This window comes from Manacus candei, unplaced genomic scaffold (genome assembly GCF_025592945.1).
Source record: "Manacus candei isolate 608988 ecotype Guabito, Panama unplaced genomic scaffold, ASM2559294v1 h1tg000059l, whole genome shotgun sequence".
NCBI classification, from domain to species: Eukaryota; Metazoa; Chordata; class Aves; order Passeriformes; family Pipridae; genus Manacus; species Manacus candei.
Window position 1 is genome coordinate 1 of NW_026138107.1, and position 22680 is coordinate 22680.

Sequence of the window (22680 nt, forward strand, 5' to 3'; positions counted from 1 at the left end):
GGCGTTGCCATGGAGACGCTCCAACCCCCCGAAAGGCCTCAGCGAGGCCTTGCGGCCTAAAAATCCGGAGGTTGTTTTTCTAGGATCAGGATCCAAACCGGGCCCAAATCCCAACTCTTTGTCTTCCCTCTGGAAGAACCATCAGGAAGACCCTTTTTCCATGGTTATTATCCCGGGGGCGTTGCCATGGAGACGATCCAAGCCCCCCAAAAAGGCCTCGGAGAGGCCTTGCGGTCTAAAATTCAGAGGTTGTTTTTCTCGGATCGGGATCCAAACCGGGCCCAAATCCCAAACCTTTGTCTTCCCTCTGGAACAACCCTCAGGAAGACACTTTTTCCATGGTTATTATCCTGGGGGTGATGCCATGGAGACGCTCCAACCCCCCCAAAAGGCCTCGGCGAGGCCTTGCGGCCTAAAATTCTGGAGGTTGTTTTTCTTGGATTGGGATCCAAACTGGGCCCAAATCCCAAATCTTTGTCTTCCCTCTGGAACAACCCTCAGGAAGACACCTGGTGACCCTTTTCCATGTTTATTATCCCGGGGGTGTTGCCATGGAGATGCTCCAACCCCCCAAAAGGCCTCAGCGAGGCCTCGAGGCCTAAAAATCCAGAGGCCTGTTTTTCTCGGATCAGGATCCAAACTGGGCCCAAATCCCAAATCTTTGTCTTCCCTCTGGAATAACCCTCAGGAAGACCCTTTTTCCATGGTTATTATCCAAGGGGCGTTGCCATGGAGACGATCCAAGCCCCCCAAAAAGGCCTCGGAGAGGCCTTGCGGCCTAAAAATTCAGAGGTTGTTTTTCTCGGATCGGGATCCAAACTGGGCCCAAATCCCAAATCTTTGTCTTCCCTCTGGAAGAACCCTCAGGAAGACACCTGGTGACCCTTTTCCATGTTTATTATCCTGGGATGTTACCATGGAGACACTCCAACCCCCTGGAAAGGCCTCAGCGAGGCCTCGCGGCCTAAAAATCTGGAGGTTGTTTCCCTCAGATCACAATCCAAACCAGGCCCAAATCCCAACTCTTTGTCTTCCCTCTGGAATAACCCTCATGAAGACACCTGGTGACCCTTTTCCATGGTTATTATCCCGGGATGTTGCCATGGAGACGGTCGAACCCCCCCAAAAGGCCTCATTTTAGGCCTTGTGGCCTAAAAATCTGGAGGTTGTTTTTCTGGGACCAGGATCCAAACCAGGCCCAAATCCCAACTCTTTGTCTTCCTTCTGGAAGAACCATCAGGAAGACACTTTTCCCATGTTTATTATCCAGGGGTGTTGCCATGGAGATGCTCCAAGCCCCCCAAAAAGGCCTCGGCGAGGCCTTGCGGCCTAAAAATCCGGAGGTTGTTTTTCTCGGATCAGGATCCAAACCGGGCCCAAATCCCAAATCTTTGTCTTCCCTCTGGAATAACCACCAGGAAGACCCTTTTTCCATGGTTATTATCCCGGGGGCGTTGCCAGGGAGACGCTCCAACCCCCCCAAAAGGCCTCGGCGAGGCCTCCCGGGCCTAAAAATCCGGCGGCGCTTTTCAAGCCTCGCCAGCTGTTCCCGGGGCTTGGGATGAAAAGCTCGGGAATAAAAAACCTCGGGAAGGGCCTCCTGATTAATTATTAAACGGGAGGGGGTTGGGGGGAGACCCAGGTGGTGTTTTTTTGGGATATGGACCCCCCCCTCCCCGGAAGCATTTCCATGACAAAGCGCCGGGATTCCCTCGGGAATGTTGAGGGGGGGGGAAGGGGATTGTGATGGAAATTTCTTGGGGATTAAATAAATTATCCCGGGTTTTTTAGCTCGTTAGCGGGGGCTCCTTTTGTTGCTTAGATTTTTAATCTCAGTATTATATATTCGTGTTTTTGTAGAGCTCGGTTTGTCTCTCATTCTAGAGCTCATATGTTATATTTATAATATATATTATATTTATAATATATATTATATTTATAATATATATTATATTTATAATATATATTATATTTACAATTTATATTATATTTCTAATTTATATAGAATATATTTCTAATTTATATATAATATATTTCTAATTAATGTATTATATATTTCTAATTTATATAGAATATATTTCTAATTTATATATAATATATTTCTAATTTTTATATAATATATTCCCAATTTATATATAATATATTCCTAATTTATATATAATATATTTACAATGAAATCTCTAATTTCATTTTATAGTTCATATTTTATATCTTACATCTCTCTCTCATTATATATTAATATCTTAGATCTCCATTCCATTCTATATCTTATATTTTATCTCTATATTTCACTCTATATCTCATATTTTATATCTTAAATCTCAGATCTCATTATCTCACCTCTTAAATCCATATCTCATTAAATATCTCTTATATTTAAATCTCTAATGTCGTTCTATATCTCATCTCTTATATATTTCGTATCTTTTATCTCTATCTCCTTATATATCTTATATTTTATTTCTATATATCTTATATTTTGATTCTATATTTCCTTATATATCTTATATTTTATATCTCTATCTCCTTATATATCTTATATTTCATTTCTATATATCTTATATTTTATTTCTATATGTCCTTATATATCTTAGATTTTATATCCATATCTCCTTATATATTTTATATTTTATATCGCTATCTCCTTATATATCTTATATTTTATTTCTATATATCTTATATCTTGTATCTTATATCTTATATCTATCTCTCATTCTATATTAATATTTATATCTTCATTTCATTCTATATCTTATATCTCATATCTTATATTTTATATCTTATATCGTATATCTTATCTCTTATATCTCTCATATATAAGATATAAGATATATATCTTATATATATGTAAGAGATATAGAATGAGATATAAGATATGAGATATATATATCTTATATATATCTTATATATATATCTCTTATATCTCATTCTATATCTCCTATTTTATATCTTACATCTCTCTCTCATTATATATCTCATATCTTATATCTCCATTTCATTCTATATCTTATATTTTATATCTTATATCTTATATCTATCTCTCATTTATATTTCATCTCTCAGATTTATATCTCAAATCCCATTATCTCATCTCTTAAATCCATATCTCATTATATATCTCATATTTAAATCTCTAATCTCATTCTAGAGTTTATATTTTATATCTTACATCTCTCTCTCATTCTCTAATATTTTATATCTTCATTCAATATCTTATATCTATGTCTGATATCTATATTTCATTCTATATCTCATATTTTATATCTTAAATCTCACATCTCATTATCTCACCTCTTAAATCCATATCTCATTATCTATCTCATATTTAAGTCTCAAATCTCATTCTATATCTCATATTTTATATCTTATATCTCTCATTATATATTAATATTTATATCTTCATTTCATTCTATATCTTATATCTTATATCTTATATCTTATATCTTATATTTTATATCTTATATCTTATATCTTATATCTTATATCTTATATCTTATATTTATCTTATATTTATCGTATATATAAGATATAAGATATATATCTGATATATATCTTATATCTTATATCTCATTGTATATCTCTTATATTTAAATCTCAAATCTCATTCTATATCTCATATTTTATATCTTATATCTCTCATTATATATTAATATTTATATCTTCATTTCATTCTATATCTTATATCTTATATCTTATATCTTATATCTTATATCTTATATCTTATATCTTATATCTTATATCTTATCTTATATCTTATATCTTATATCTCATATCTTATATCTTATATCTTATATCTTATATCTTATATCTTATATCTTATATTTATCTTATATTTATCGTATATATAAGATATAAGATATATATCTGATATATATCTTATATCTTATATCTCATTGTATATCTCTTATATTTAAATCTCAAATCTCATTCTATATCTCATATTTTATATCTTATATCTCTCATTATATATTAATATTTATATCTTCATTTCATTCTATATCTTATATCTTATATCTTATATCTTATATCTTATATCTTATATCTTATATCTTATATCTTATATCTTATATCTTATATCTTATATCTTATATATCTTATATCTTATATCTGATATCTTATATCTTATATCTCACTCTACATCTCTCATCTTATATCCATATCTCATTCTATATCTTATATTTAAATCTCTAATATAATTCTGTATCTCATATTCTATATTTTACATCTCTCCCTTATTCTATATCTAATATCTTATATCGTCATTTCATTCTATAGCTGACATCTTATATCTTATATTTTATATCTTAAATCTTTTATATCTCACTCTATATCTCATATTTTATCCATATCTCATTATCTATCTCTTACATTTAAATCTCTAATCTCATTTTATATCTCATATTTCATATCTTATCGCTCTCTCATTATATATTAATATCTTAGATCTCCACTCCATTCTATATCTTATATTTTATATCTATATTTCACTCTAGATCTCATATTTTATATCTTAAATCTCAGATCTCATTATCTCACCTCTTAAATCCATATCTCATTAAATATCTCTTATATTTAAATCTCTAATCTCATTCTATATCATATTTTATATTTTATCTCTCATTCTCTATCTAATATCTTATATCTTCATTTCATTCGATATCTTGTATCTTATATCTTATATCTTATATATCTTATATCTTACACCTTATACCTTATATTTTATATCTTATATCTTATATTGGATATCTTATATCTTATACCTTATACCTTATATTTTATATCTTATATCTTATATTTTATATCTTATATCTTATATCTTATATCTTATACCTTATATTTTATATCTTATATCTTATATCTTATACCTTATATTTTATATCTTATATCTTATATCTTATACCTTATATTTTATATCTTATATCTTTTATATCTTATATCTTATATCTTATATTTTATATCTTATATCTATCTTACATATAAGATATAATATATAAGATATATATATCTTATATATAAATATAAGACATATATAAGATATAAGATATAATATCTTATATCTCATTCTATATCTCTCATCTTTAAATCTCAAATCTCATGCTATATCTCATCTCTTATATCCATATCTTATTCTGTATCTCCCATATTTAAATCTCTAATATAATTCTATATCTCATATATGTCTCTCTCATTCTATATCTAATATATTATCTCTATATTTCACTCTAGATCTCATATTTTATATCCTAAATCTCACATCTCGTTATCTCATCTCTTAAATCCATATCTCATTAAATATCTTATATTTAAATCTTTAATTTCATTCTATATCTCATATTTTATATCTTACATCTCTCTCTTATTCTATATCTAAAATCTTACATCTTATATCTTATATCTTATATTTTATATCTTATATCTTTTATATCTCACTCTATATCTCATATTTTCTCCATATCTCATTATCTATCTCTTACATTTAAATCTCTAATCTCATTTTATATCTCATATTTTATATCTTTTATCTATCTCTCATTATATATTAATATTTATATCTTCATTTCATTCTGTATCTTATATCTCATATCTATATTTCATTCTATATCTCATCTCTTATATTTAAATCTCTAATCCCTTTATCTCATCTCTTAAATCCATCTCTCGTTATATCTCTTATATTTAAATCTCTAATCTCGTTTTATATCTCATATTTTATATCTTATATCTCTCAATCTGTATCTAATATCTTCTATTTTCATTTAATTCTATATCTTATATCTGATATCTGATATCTGATATCTGATATCTCATATCTTATATCTTATATCTTATATCTTATACCTTATATTTTATATCTTATATCTTATATTTTATATCTTATATCTTATATCTTATATTTTATATTTTATATCTTATATCTTATATCTTATACCTTATATCTTATATCTTATATCTATCTTACATATAAGATATAAGATATAAGATATATATATCTTATATATATATAAGAGATATAGAATGAGATATAAGATATAAGATATATATATCAGGTATATATCTTATATCTTATATCTCATTCTATATCTCTTATATTTAAATCTCAAATCTCATTCTATATCTCATATTTTATATCTTACATCTCCCTCTCATTCTATATCTCCTATTTTATATCTTATATCTTGTATCTTATATCTTATATCTTATATCTCTCTTATATATGATATATATATCTTATATATATATATAAGAGATATGGAATGAGATATAAGATATAAGAGATATATATCTTATATATATATATATCTTATATATATATATCTTATATCTTATATCTTATATCTCATTCTATATCTCTCATATTTAAATCTCAGATCTCATTCTATATCTCATCTCTTATATCCATCTCTTATTCTGTATCTCCCGTATTTAAATCTCTAATATAATTCTATATCTCATATATGTCTCTCTCTCATTCTATATCTAATATATTACCTCTATATTTCACTCTATATCTTAAATCTCACATCTCATTATCTCACCTCTTAAATCCATATCTCATTATCTCTCTTATATTTAAATCTCTAATCTCATTCTATAGTTCATATTTTATATCTTATCTCTCTCTTATTCTATATCTAATATCTTATATCTTATATCTTATATCTTATATCTTATATCTTATATCTTATATCTTATATCTTATATCTTATATCTTATATCTTATATCTTATATCTTATCTTATATCTTATATCTTATATCTTATATCTTATATCTTATATCTTATATCTTATATCTTATATCTTATCTTATATCTGATATCTTATATCTTATATCTTATATCTTATATCTTATATCTTATATCTTATAATCTATCTTATATCTTATATCTTATATCTTATATCTTATATCTTATATCTGATATCTGATATCTGATATCTTATATCTTATATCTCACTCTATATCTCATATTTTATCCATATCTCATTCTCTATCTCTTATATTTAAATCTCAAATCTCATTTTATATCTCATATTTTATATCTTCTCTCTCTCTCTCATTATATATTAATATTTATAACTTCATTTCATTCTATATCTTATATCTCATATCTATATTTCACTCTATATCTCATATTTTATATCTTAAATCTCACATCTCATTATCTCACCTCTTAAATCCATATCTCATTATCTCTCTTATATATTTAAATCTCTAATCTCATTTTATATCTCATATTTTATATCTTATATCTCTCAATCTGTATCTAATATCTTCTATTTTCATTTAATTCTATATCTTATATCTTATATCTGATATCTGATATCTTATATCTTATATCTCACTCTATATCTCACATTTTATCCATATCTCATTATCTATCTCTTACATTTAAATCTCTAATCTCATTTTATATCTCATATTTTATATCTTTTATCTATCTCTCATTATGTATTAATATTTATATCTTCATTTCACTCTATATCTTATATCTTATATCTATATTTCACTCTAGTTCTCATATTTTATATCTTAAATCTCAGATCTCATTATCTCACCTCTTAAATCCATATCTCATTAAATATCTTATATTTAAATCTCAAATCTCATTCTATATCTCATATTTTATATCTCACATCTCTCTCTCATTCTCTATCTAATATCTTATATCTTCATTTCATTCTATATCTGATATCTTATATCTTATATCTTATATCTTATATCTTATATCTTATATCTTATATCTTATATCTTATATCTTATATCTTATATCTTATATCTTATATCTTATATCTTATACCTTATATCTTAAATCTTATACCTTATATTTTATATTTTATATCTTATATCTTATATCTTATACCTTATATCTTATATCTTATATCTATCTTACATATAAGATATAAGATATAAGATATATATATCTTATATATATATAAGAGATATAGAATGAGATATAAGATATCAGATATATATATCAGGTATATATCTTATATCTCATTCTATATCTCTTATATTTAAATCTCAAATCTCATTCTATATCTCATATTTTATATCTTACATCTCCCTCTCATTCTATATCTCCTATTTTATATCTTATATCTTGTATCTTATATCTTATATCTTATATCTCTCTTATATATGATATATATATCTTATATATATATATAAGAGATATGGAATGAGATATAAGATATAAGAGATATATATCTTATATATATATATATCTTATATATATATATCTTATATCTTATATCTTATATCTCATTCTATATCTCTCATATTTAAATCTCAGATCTCATTCTATATCTCATCTCTTATATCCATCTCTTATTCTGTATCTCCCGTATTTAAATCTCTAATATAATTCTATATCTCATATCTCTCTCTCATTCTATATCTAATATATTAACTCTATATTTCACTCTATATCTTAAATCTCACATCTCATTATCTCATCTCTTCAATCCATATCTCATTATCTCTCTCTTATATTTAAATCTCTAATCTCATTCTATAGTTCATATTTTATATCTTATCTCTCTCTTATTCTATATCTAATATCTTATATCTTATATCTTATATCTTATATCTTATATCTTATATCTTATATCTTATATCTTATCTTATATCTGATATCTTATATCTTATATCTTATATCTTATATCTTATATCTTATATCTTATAATCTATCTTATATCTTATATCTTATATCTTATATCTTATATCTTATATCTTATATCTGATATCTGATATCTGATATCTTATATCTTATATCTCACTCTATATCTCATATTTTATCCATATCTCATTCTCTATCTCTTATATTTAAATCTCAAATCTCATTTTATATCTCATATTTTATATCTTCTCTCTCTCTCTCATTATATATTAATATTTATAACTTCATTTCATTCTATATCTTATATCTCATATCTATATTTCACTCTATATCTCATATTTTATATCTTAAATCTCACATCTCATTATCTCACCTCTTAAATCCATATCTCATTATCTCTCTTATATATTTAAATCTCTAATCTCATTTTATATCTCATATTTTATATCTTATATCTCTCAATCTGTATCTAATATCTTCTATTTTCATTTAATTCTATATCTTATATCTTATATCTGATATCTGATATCTTATATCTTATATCTCACTCTATATCTCATATTTTATCCATATCTCATTATCTATCTCTTATATTTAAATCTCTAATCTCATTTTATATTTCATATTTTATATCTTCTCTCTCTCTCTCATTATATATTAATATTTATATCTTCATTTCATTCTATATCTTATATCTCATATCTATATTTCACTCTATATCTCATATTTTATATCTTAAATCTCACATCTCATTATCTCATCTCTTAAATCCATATCTCATTATCTCTCTTATATATTTAAATCTCTAATCTCATTTTATATCTCATATTTTATATCTTATATCTCTCATTATATATTAATATTTATATCTTCATTTCATTCTATATCTTATATCTTATATTTAATATCTTATATTTTATATCTTATATATCTTATATCTTATACCTTATATTTTATACCTTATATTTTATATCTTATATCTTATATCTTATATCTTATACCTTATATTTATATCTTATATCTTATATTTATATCTTATATCTTATATTTATATCTTATATCTTATATCTTATATCTATCTTACATATAAGATATAAGATATATATATCTTATATATAAATATAAGACATATATGCGATATATAAGATATAAGATATAAGATATAATATCTTATATCTCATTCTATATCTCTCATCTTTAAATCTCAGATCTCATTCTAATATATTTAGATATCTATCATATCTATAAAATCTGATATTTATTATTATGCATTTTTTAAATATATAACTTATATAAGATATCTATTATATATAAAATTTTATATTCAGCATTATATATTTATATAAAAATTTTATTATATATTTACATAAATATATAATAACAATGTATATTATATATTTATATAAATATATAATATATATTATATAAATAATTATATATAGCATATATAATATTTATATATTATATATAATTATATAAATATATTATATAAATAATTACATATAAATATATAATATATTTAAATAATTATACATATAATATATATAATATTTATATATTATATATATAATTATATAAATATATTATATAAATAATTATATATAAATATATAATATGTATTATATTTATATTATATATTTATATTATATATATTATATTTATATAATTATACATATAACATAGATATTATATATATTTATGTATATAAATATATATAATATCTATAAAATCTTATATATAATATATTTTTAAGTATAAAACTTACATATCTTTTATATCTATAAAATTTTATAGATATATTATACATTTTATAAGTATATAACATTATTATATAGAATATTTTTATATATATTATACATTTTATAAATATATAACATAATATATCTATTATAAATAAACTCTTATATTTATGATTATATATTTTATAAATATATAACTTATATCTACTATATATAAAATTGTATATTTCTTATTATCGATTTTATAAATGTATAACTTATATCTCCTATATATAAAATTGTATATTATTATACATGTTATAAGTATATAACAGAGAATTTATCTACTCCATCCGTAAAATCTTATATATATTAATATAAAATTTATATATATTATTATAGATACAACTCTATCGTTTATAAATGCAAATAAAAATATCTATCATATTTATAAAATATTTAGAAAAAATTTATGATCTATTTATTGCATCTATAAAATCTTTTACTTATTATTATGCATTTTATAAGTTTATAATTTGTATAATATATCTATTCTATATATAATATGTATATTATACATTTTATAAGTATATAACCCATATCTATTATATATATAATTTTATATTTATTAATATAAATTTAATAAGTGGATAACATTTATTTATTGTATATAATATCTTATATACTATACATTTTATAAGTATATAACATATTATATATATGGTATATAAATAATATCTTACATATATTTTATACATTTTATATAATATCTAAATATATATATTATATAAATATATATAAATATATATATATAATATAAATATATATAAATATATATAAAATATATAAAAATATATTATATAAATATATATTAGGTAGATATATGTATTTATATAACATATTTTATAATATATAACTTATAATTACATATAAAATCTTACGTTTATTATGCATTTTATAAGTATATAACTTATATATCTATGATGTAAGATATCGATTATTATATATATAATATATGTTATATATAATAAATATAATATTTATAATTATATTATTACATATTATTATATATTATATTATTATATATTAATAATATATAATATATAATATATAATATATAATATATAATATATAACACAATAATATATAATATATAATAATATAATAAATAATATAATAAATAACAATATAATAAACCAATATATTATATTATTATAATTTATAATTGCAATACATATTATATTTATAATTTCTATAGAATATATTTATAATTTCTATAAAATATATTTATAATTTATATACAAAATATTGATAATTTATATATAATAAATTTATAATTTCCATATAATATATAGTATTTTATATATATAATATGCATATAATATATATTATAATAGATATCTTCCATAAGAGATATATGTTATATACATATAATATATTATATATTTATTTAATAAATATATAATATAATAAGATTGATATTATATAATAAGATATATATTATATAATAATATATATATAATATATATAATATATTATATATATATATATAATTTTTTTTCCTGCCTTGTTATTGTTGTTTAATTGAAAAAAAAGTCGACTATTGGGGGTTTTTTAAAATTTTTTTTAAACTCTCGTTTTCTTGAAAATATTTCAATGTTTCAAACATTTTTATAAATTGTTTGATATTTCTATTTTATATTTATATTTTATATTTAGCTTTCATATTTCTATTGTTTTATATTTTATATTTCTATTTTATATCTATTATATATGTTTTATCTGTATATTATATTTCTATTTATATTTTATATAAATGTAAAATATTTAAAATATTTAATAAAATATTTTATATTTTTATTAATAATTATATTTTATAAATATTACATATATTTTGTATTTACATTTCATGTTTCTATTTTATACACATTATATAGTTTACATTTATATTTCATATTTCTATTTTATATATATTATACATGTTTTACGTGTATATTACATTTATATTCATATTTTATATAAATATAAAATATTTAAAATATTTTAGAAAATATTTATATTTTATATTTATATTTTATATAAATGTAAAATATTTAAAATATTTTATATAATATTTTATATTTATATTTTATATTTATATTTTATATATAATTTATATTTTATATTAATATTTTATATATAATTTATATTTTATATTTCTATTTTATATGTACTTTTTATACATATTATATATTTTCTATTTATATTTTTATTTATATTTCATATATATTCTATATGTTTTTATAGGTATATTATATATTTTTATATTTTATGTAAATATAAAACATTTACAATATTTAAGATTTATTTTATATTTATATTTATATTTAATATTTTATATATTTTATATATCTATTATATCTATAGTTATATTTTCTATATATAAAATATTGAAAATATCTAAGAAAATATTTTATATTTATATTTTATATTTATATTTTTATACATTATATATTTTATATGTAATTCATATTTATAGTTATGCTTTATATAAACATAATATCTTTTAAATATTTAAGAAAATATTTTATATTTATATTTTATATATTTTATATGCATTTTATATTTATATTCTATATATGTTCCATATATTTTACATGCATATTACATTTATTTTTTAATATTTTATATCAATGTAAATACTAAAAATATGTTATAAAATATGTTATATTTAGATTTTCTGTTTTTATTTTATATATTATCTTTATTTTGTATTAGTATTTTATATTTCTATTTAATATATATTAAATTTATCATTATATTTTTATTTTATATATATTCCACATATTTTATATGTGTATTATATTTCTATTTATAATTTTATAGATATAAAATATTAAAAATATTTTATAAAATATTTTATATTTATGTTTTATTTATATTATATATGTTTATATTTTATATGTAATTTTATATTTATATTCTCTATATTTTTAATGTATATTATACTTCTAGTAATATTTTAAATAAATACAAAATATTTTAATATTTAAAAAATATTTTATATTTATATTCAATATTTATATTTTATATATTTATTGTATATATTATAAATAATATTTATATTTTTTGTTTATTTCTCATAGTTAATACAACTATTTTATGTATATATTTTATTCCTATTTATATTTAAATGAATATAAAATATTTCAAATATTTTTAAAAGTATTTTATATTTGTATTTTATAAATATATTTTTATATTTATATTTATAGTTTATAAATATATTTTTATATTTTATATTTATATTTTATATATATTCTGCATATTTTATATTTAGATTTATCTTCATATTTTTCTAATTATCAAACATTTAAAATATTTTTATAAAATGATTTATATTTTCTGTGAATATAAAATATTAAAAAATATTTTTAATAAACTATTTTATATTTATTTATATATATTACATTTATTTTAGATATGTATTATATTTCTCTTTTTAGTTTACATAAATATCAAATAAAATTCTGTGTTTGGGGGTTTTTAATTTCTTTTGGTGTGGGGAAAAAAGGGAAAAAAAGGGGAAAAAAAGGAAAAAAGAAAAAAAGGGGGAAAAGGATAAAAAAAGGGGAAAAAGGGAAAAAAAGGAAAAAAGGAAAAAAGAAAAAAAGGGGAAATAAAGGAAAAAAGGGGAAAAAAGTTTAAAAAAAGGGGGGGAAAAACGGGAAAAAGGAAGAAAAAGAAAAGAGGGGAAATAAAGGAAAAAAAAAGGGGGGGAAAGAGGAAAAAGGGGGGGAAAAAGGGGGGAAAAGGGAAAAGCAAAGGGAAAAAAGGGAAAAAAAATTGGGAATGAAAGAGGTTTTCCGAGGAATGAAAAGGGAAATAAAGTCAAGCCCTGAAATCCTGGGAAGGGTTGGGATCTACAGAATCCAGATTCCAAACCACGGAATTCCCAAATTCCAAGTCATGGAATTCCCAGATTCCAAACCATTCCCTGAGTCCAAACCCTTGGAATTTCTGGATTCCAAAGCAATCTGGAAATCTTGGATTCCAAACCATTCCCAGATTTTAAACAATGGAATTCTTGGCTTCTTTGGAATCCGGGAATGGTTTGGAATTTTGGAATCAGGGAATGGTTTGGAATCCAAGAATTCCATGATTTGGAATCCTGGATTCCAAACCATTCCTGGATTCCAAAAATCCAAACCATTCCCAGATTCCAAACCATAGATTTTCTTCCCAGGGAATAGTTTGGAATCCGGGAATAGTTTGGAATCCAGGAATCTGGGAATGGTTTGGAATCTGGGAATGGTTTGGAATCCGGGATTCCAAATCATAGAATTCCCAGATTCCCAGATTCCCAACCATTCCCTGATTCCAAACCATGGAATTTCTTCCTGGAAAACCTGGAAAGTCCATGGTTTGGAATCCGGGAATGGTTTGGAATCTGGGAATTTGGGAATGGTTTGGAATCCGGGAATTCCAAATCCTGGGATTCCCAGATTCCAAACCATTCCCGGATTCCAAAATTCCAAACCATTCCCTGGTTCCAAACCATGGAATTCTTCGATTTTTGGAATCGGGAAATGGTTTGGAGTCAGGGAATTCCGGGATTTGGAATCTGGGAATGGTTTGGAATGCGGGAATGGTTTGGAATCTTGTAATTCAATGGTTTGGAATCCGGGAATTCCAGGGTTTGGAATCCGGGAATGGTTTGGAATGCGGGAATTCCACCGTTTGTAACCTGGGAATCCCCTGGCATTCCTGGAATGCGGCTGATCCGTAGGCCGGGATTCCGGGAGCCTTGGAGCGCCCGAGGCCCTTCTGTGGCTCCAGGGCATTCCCAGAGGGAGCCGAGCCCGGGGGGAATTCCCACATTCCAGACCATGGAATTCCCTGATTCCAAACGGATTGGGGATTCCCAGATTCCAAACCATTCCCAAATTCCAGCATTCCAAACCATTCCCAGATTCCAGACCATTCCCGGATTCCAAACCATATACTTCCCAGGTTTTCCAGGAAGAAATTCCATGGTTTGGAATCAGGGAACGGTTGGAAATCCAAGAATCCCACCTTGCTTTGGAATCCGGGAATTTCAAGGTTTGGAATCTGGGAATGGTTTGGAATCCGGGAATTCCAGGGTTTGGAATCCGGAAATGGCTTGGAATCCCCGCCGGGAAAACCCAACCCATCCGTGAGGAATTCCGTGATTCCAAAGCCTGGAATTCCCAGATGCCAAACCCTTCCCTGGGAAGAAAATCCATGGTTTGGAATCCGGGAATGGTTTGGAATGTGGGAATGGTTTGGAATGTGGGAATGGTTTGGAATGTGGGAATGGTTTGGAATTCAGGAATGGTTTGGAATTCAGGAATGGTTTGGAATTCAGGAATGGTTTGGAATGTGGGAATGGTTTGGAATTCAGGAATGGTTTGGAATTCAGGAATGGTTTGGAATTCAGGAATGGTTTGGAATTCGGGAATGGTTTGGAATGTGGGAATGGTTTGGAATGTGGGAATGGTTTGGAATTCAGGAATGGTTTGGAATGTGGGAATGGTTTGGAATTCAGGAATGGTTTGGAATGTGGGAATGGTTTGGAATGTGGGAATGGTTTGGAATTCAGGAATGGTTTGGAATTCAGGAATGGTTTGGAATTCAGGAATGGTTTGGAATTCAGGAATGGTTTGGAATGTGGGAATGGTTTGGAATGTGGGAATGGTTTGGAATGTGGGAATGGTTTGGAATGTGGGAATGGTTTGGAATTCAGGAATGGTTTGGAATGTGGGAATGGTTTGGAATGTGGGAATGGTTTGGAATGTGGGAATGGTTTGGAATGTGGGAATGGTTTGGAATTCAGGAATGGTTTGGAATTCAGGAATGGTTTGGAATTCAGGAATGGTTTGGAATGTGGGAATGGTTTGGAATTCAGGAATGGTTTGGAATGTGGGAATGGTTTGGAATTCAGGAATGGTTTGGAATGTGGGAATGGTTTGGAATTCAGGAATGGTTTGGAATTCAGGAATGGTTTGGAATTCAGGAATGGTTTGGAATGTGGGAATGGTTTGGAATTCAGGAATGGTTTGGAATGTGGGAATGGTTTGGAATTCAGGAATGGTTTGGAATGTGGGAATGGTTTGGAATGTGGGAATGGTTTGGAATGTGGGAATGGTTTGGAATTCAGGAATGGTTTGGAATTCAGGAATGGTTTGGAATGTGGGAATGGTTTGGAATTCAGGAATGGTTTGGAATGTGGGAATGGTTTGGAATGTGGGAATGGTTTGGAATTCAGGAATGGTTTGGAATGTGGGAATGGTTTGGAATGTGGGAATGGTTTGGAATGTGGGAATGGTTTGGAATGTGGGAATGGTTTGGAATTCAGGAATGGTTTGGAATGTGGGAATGGTTTGGAATTCAGGAATGGTTTGGAATTCAGGAATGGTTTGGAATTCAGGAATGGTTTGGAATGTGGGAATGGTTTGGAATTCAGGAATGGTTTGGAATGTGGGAATGGTTTGGAATTCAGGAATGGTTTGGAATGTGGGAATGGTTTGGAATGTGGGAATGGTTTGGAATGTGGGAATGGTTTGGAATTCAGGAATGGTTTGGAATGTGGGAATGGTTTGGAATTCAGGAATGGTTTGGAATGTGGGAATGGTTTGGAATTCAGGAATGGTTTGGAATGTGGGAATGGTTTGGAATGTGGGAATGGTTTGGAATGTGGGAATGGTTTGGAATTCAGGAATGGTTTGGAATTCAGGAATGGTTTGGAATGTGGGAATGGTTTGGAATGTGGGAATGGTTTGGAATGTGGGAATGGTTTGGAATGTGGGAATGGTTTGGAATGTGGGAATGGTTTGGAATTCAGGAATGGTTTGGAATGTGGGAATGGTTTGGAATTCAGGAATGGTTTGGAATGTGGGAATGGTTTGGAATGTGGGAATGGTTTGGAATGTGGGAATGGTTTGGAATGTGGGAATGGTTTGGAATTCAGGAATGGTTTGGAATGTGGGAATGGTTTGGAATGTGGGAATGGTTTGGAATGTGGGAATGGTTTGGAATGTGGGAATGGTTTGGAATGTGGGAATGGTTTGGAATGTGGGAATGGTTTGGAATGTGGGAATGGTTTGGAATGTGGGAATGGTTTGGAATGTGGGAATGGTTTGGAATGTGGGAATGGTTTGGAATTCAGGAATGGTTTGGAATGTGGGAATGGTTTGGAATGTGGGAATGGTTTGGAATGTGGGAATGGTTTGGAATGTGGGAATGGTTTGGAATTCGGGAATGGTTTGGAATGTGGGAATGGTTTGGAATTCAGGAATGGTTTGGAATTCAGGAATGGTTTGGAATGTGGGAATGGTTTGGAATGTGGGAATGGTTTGGAATGTGGGAATGGTTTGGAATTCAGGAATGGTTTGGAATGTGGGAATGGTTTGGAATTCAGGAATGGTTTGGAATTCAGGAATGGTTTGGAATGTGGGAATGGTTTGGAATTCAGGAATGGTTTGGAATGTGGGAATGGTTTGGAATTCAGGAATGGTTTGGAATTCAGGAATGGTTTGGAATGTGGGAATGGTTTGGAATTCAGGAATGGTTTGGAATGTGGGAATGGTTTGGAATTCAGGAATGGTTTGGAATGTGGGAATGGTTTGGAATGTGGGAATGGTTTGGAATTCAGGAATGGTTTGGAATGTGGGAATGGTTTGGAATTCAGGAATGGTTTGGAATTCAGGAATGGTTTGGAATTCAGGAATGGTTTGGAATTCGGGAATGGTTTGGAATGTGGGAATGGTTTGGAATTCAGGAATGGTTTGGAATGTGGGAATGGTTTGGAATGTGGGAATGGTTTGGAATGTGGGAATGGTTTGGAATTCGGGAATGGTTTGGAATTCAGGAATGGTTTGGAATGTGGGAATGGTTTGGAATGTGGGAATGGTTTGGAATGTGGGAATGGTTTGGAATTCAGGAATGGTTTGGAATTCAGGAATGGTTTGGAATTCAGGAATGGTTTGGAATTCAGGAATGGTTTGGAATTCAGGAATGGTTTGGAATGTGGGAATGGTTTGGAATTCAGGAATGGTTTGGAATTCAGGAATGGTTTGGAATGTGGGAATGGTTTGGAATGTGGGAATGGTTTGGAATGTGGGAATGGTTTGGAATGTGGGAATGGTTTGGAATTCAGGAATGGTTTGGAATTCAGGAATGGTTTGGAATGTGGGAATGGTTTGGAATTCAGGAATGGTTTGGAATGTGGGAATGGTTTGGAATTCAGGAATGGTTTGGAATTCAGGAATGGTTTGGAATGTGGGAATGGTTTGGAATGTGGGAATGGTTTGGAATGTGGGAATGGTTTGGAATGTGGGAATGGTTTGGAATGTGGGAATGGTTTGGAATTCAGGAATGGTTTGGAATGTGGGAATGGTTTGGAATGTGGGAATGGTTTGGAATTCGGGAATGGTTTGGAATTCAGGAATGGTTTGGAATGTGGGAATGGTTTGGAATGTGGGAATGGTTTGGAATGTGGGAATGGTTTGGAATTCAGGAATGGTTTGGAATGTGGGAATGGTTTGGAATGTGGGAATGGTTTGGAATTCGGGAATGGTTTGGAATGTGGGAATGGTTTGGAATTCAGGAATGGTTTGGAATTCAGGAATGGTTTGGAATGTGGGAATGGTTTGGAATTCAGGAATGGTTTGGAATTCAGGAATGGTTTGGAATTCAGGAATGGTTTGGAATGTGGGAATGGTTTGGAATGTGGGAATGGTTTGGAATTCGGGAATGGTTTGGAATGTGGGAATGGTTTGGAATTCAGGAATGGTTTGGAATGTGGGAATGGTTTGGAATGTGGGAATGGTTTGGAATGTGGGAATGGTTTGGAATTCAGGAATGGTTTGGAATTCAGGAATGGTTTGGAATTCGGGAATGGTTTGGAATGTGGGAATGGTTTGGAATTCAGGAATGGTTTGGAATGTGGGAATGGTTTGGAATGTGGGAATGGTTTGGAATGTGGGAATGGTTTGGAATTCGGGAATGGTTTGGAATGTGGGAATGGTTTGGAATGTGGGAATGGTTTGGAATGTGGGAATGGTTTGGAATGTGGGAATGGTTTGGAATTCAGGAATGGTTTGGAATTCGGGAATGGTTTGGAATGTGGGAATGGTTTGGAATGTGGGAATGGTTTGGAATTCGGGAATGGTTTGGAATTCAGGAATGGTTTGGAATGTGGGAATGGTTTGGAATTCAGGAATGGTTTGGAATGTGGGAATGGTTTGGAATGTGGGAATGGTTTGGAATGTGGGAATGGTTTGGAATTCGGGAATGGTTTGGAATGTGGGAATGGTTTGGAATGTGGGAATGGTTTGGAATGTGGGAATGGTTTGGAATGTGGGAATGGTTTGGAATTCAGGAATGGTTTGGAATTCGGGAATGGTTTGGAATGTGGGAATGGTTTGGAATGTGGGAATGGTTTGGAATTCGGGAATGGTTTGGAATTCAGGAATGGTTTGGAATGTGGGAATGGTTTGGAATTCAGGAATGGTTTGGAATGTGGGAATGGTTTGGAATTCAGGAATGGTTTGGAATGTGGGAATGGTTTGGAATGTGGGAATGGTTTGGAATGTGGGAATGGTTTGGAATTCGGGAATGGTTTGGAATTCAGGAATGGTTTGGAATGTGGGAATGGTTTGGAATGTGGGAATGGTTTGGAATGTGGGAATGGTTTGGAATTCAGGAATGGTTTGGAATTCAGGAATGGTTTGGAATGTGGGAATGGTTTGGAATTCAGGAATGGTTTGGAATGTGGGAATGGTTTGGAATGTGGGAATGGTTTGGAATTCAGGAATGGTTTGGAATGTGGGAATGGTTTGGAATGTGGGAATGGTTTGGAATGTGGGAATGGTTTGGAATTCGGGAATGGTTTGGAATTCGGGAATGGTTTGGAATGTGGGAATGGTTTGGAATGTGGGAATGGTTTGGAATGTGGGAATGGTTTGGAATGTGGGAATGGTTTGGAATTCAGGAATGGTTTGGAATGTGGGAATGGTTTGGAATGTGGGAATGGTTTGGAATGTGGGAATGGTTTGGAATTCAGGAATGGTTTGGAATGTGGGAATGGTTTGGAATGTGGGAATGGTTTGGAATTCAGGAATGGTTTGGAATTCAGGAATGGTTTGGAATGTGGGAATGGTTTGGAATTCAGGAATGGTTTGGAATGTGGGAATGGTTTGGAATTCAGGAATGGTTTGGAATGTGGGAATGGTTTGGAATGTGGGAATGGTTTGGAATTCAGGAATGGTTTGGAATGTGGGAATGGTTTGGAATTCGGGAATGGTTTGGAATGTGGGAATGGTTTGGAATGTGGGAATGGTTTGGAATTCAGGAATGGTTTGGAATGTGGGAATGGTTTGGAATGTGGGAATGGTTTGGAATTCGGGAATGGTTTGGAATGTGGGAATGGTTTGGAATTCAGGAATGGTTTGGAATGTGGGAATGGTTTGGAATGTGGGAATGGTTTGGAATGTGGGAATGGTTTGGAATTCAGGAATGGTTTGGAATTCAGGAATGGTTTGGAATGTGGGAATGGTTTGGAATTCGGGAATGGTTTGGAATGTGGGAATGGTTTGGAATTCAGGAATGGTTTGGAATGTGGGAATGGTTTGGAATGTGGGAATGGTTTGGAATGTGGGAATGGTTTGGAATGTGGGAATGGTTTGGAATGTGGGAATGGTTTGGAATTCAGGAATGGTTTGGAATGTGGGAATGGTTTGGAATGTGGGAATGGTTTGGAATTCAGGAATGGTTTGGAATGTGGGAATGGTTTGGAATGTGGGAATGGTTTGGAATGTGGGAATGGTTTGGAATGTGGGAATGGTTTGGAATTCAGGAATGGTTTGGAATTCAGGAATGGTTTGGAATGTGGGAATGGTTTGGAATGTGGGAATGGTTTGGAATTCGGGAATGGTTTGGAATTCAGGAATGGTTTGGAATGTGGGAATGGTTTGGAATTCAGGAATGGTTTGGAATGTGGGAATGGTTTGGAATGTGGGAATGGTTTGGAATGTGGGAATGGTTTGGAATGTGGGAATGGTTTGGAATTCAGGAATGGTTTGGAATGTGGGAATGGTTTGGAATGTGGGAATGGTTTGGAATGTGGGAATGGTTTGGAATTCAGGAATGGTTTGGAATGTGGGAATGGTTTGGAATTCAGGAATGGTTTGGAATTCAGGAATGGTTTGGAATGTGGGAATGGTTTGGAATTCAGGAATGGTTTGGAATGTGGGAATGGTTTGGAATGTGGGAATGGTTTGGAATTCAGGAATGGTTTGGAATTCGGGAATGGTTTGGAATGTGGGAATGGTTTGGAATGTGGGAATGGTTTGGAATTCAGGAATGGTTTGGAATGTGGGAATGGTTTGGAATGTGGGAATGGTTTGGAATGTGGGAATGGTTTGGAATTCAGGAATGGTTTGGAATGTGGGAATGGTTTGGAATTCAGGAATGGTTTGGAATGTGGGAATGGTTTGGAATTCAGGAATGGTTTGGAATTCAGGAATGGTTTGGAATGTGGGAATGGTTTGGAATTCGGGAATGGTTTGGAATGTGGGAATGGTTTGGAATTCAGGAATGGTTTGGAATGTGGGAATGGTTTGGAATTCGGGAATGGTTTGGAATTCAGGAATGGTTTGGAATTCAGGAATGGTTTGGAATTCGGGAATGGTTTGGAATTCAGGAATGGTTTGGAATGTGGGAATGGTTTGGAATGTGGGAATGGTTTGGAATGTGGGAATGGTTTGGAATGTGGGAATGGTTTGGAATGTGGGAATGGTTTGGAATGTGGGAATGGTTTGGAATTCAGGAATGGTTTGGAATTCAGGAATGGTTTGGAATTCGGGAATGGTTTGGAATTCAGGAATGGTTTGGAATGTGGGAATGGTTTGGAATGTGGGAATGGTTTGGAATGTGGGAATGGTTTGGAATGTGGGAATGGTTTGGAATGTGGGAATGGTTTGGAATGTGGGAATGGTTTGGAATTCAGGAATGGTTTGGAATTCGGGAATGGTTTGGAATGTGGGAATGGTTTGGAATGTGGGAATGGTTTGGAATTCGGGAATGGTTTGGAATTCAGGAATGGTTTGGAATGTGGGAATGGTTTGGAATTCAGGAATGGTTTGGAATGTGGGAATGGTTTGGAATTCAGGAATGGTTTGGAATGTGGGAATGGTTTGGAATGTGGGAATGGTTTGGAATGTGGGAATGGTTTGGAATTCGGGAATGGTTTGGAATTCAGGAATGGTTTGGAATGTGGGAATGGTTTGGAATGTGGGAATGGTTTGGAATGTGGGAATGGTTTGGAATTCAGGAATGGTTTG

General features: G+C 29.3%; 1 protein-coding gene across 2 annotated transcripts; it reads left to right on the forward strand.

Annotated features, from left to right (window-relative positions):
• The first annotated feature begins 24 nt into the window (after positions 1 to 24).
• Positions 25 to 2062, forward strand: LOC127478264 (uncharacterized). 2 transcript variants are annotated; one of them, XR_007907150.1, is made up of 3 exons: positions 25 to 70; positions 793 to 978; positions 1166 to 2062. XR_007907150.1 is itself a non-coding variant. In XM_051803656.1 (2 exons), exons 1-2 carry the CDS (start codon positions 365 to 367, stop codon positions 1563 to 1565), a joined length of 1014 nt encoding a protein of 337 aa, XP_051659616.1. In that variant the 5' UTR covers positions 360 to 364; the 3' UTR covers positions 1566 to 2062. The 2 variants fall into 2 exon arrangements, 1 of the variants encoding a protein (XP_051659616.1); XM_051803656.1 differs by lacking the exon at positions 25 to 70 and having other exon boundaries at positions 360 to 978.
• Positions 2063 to 22680: the final 20618 nt, after the last annotated feature.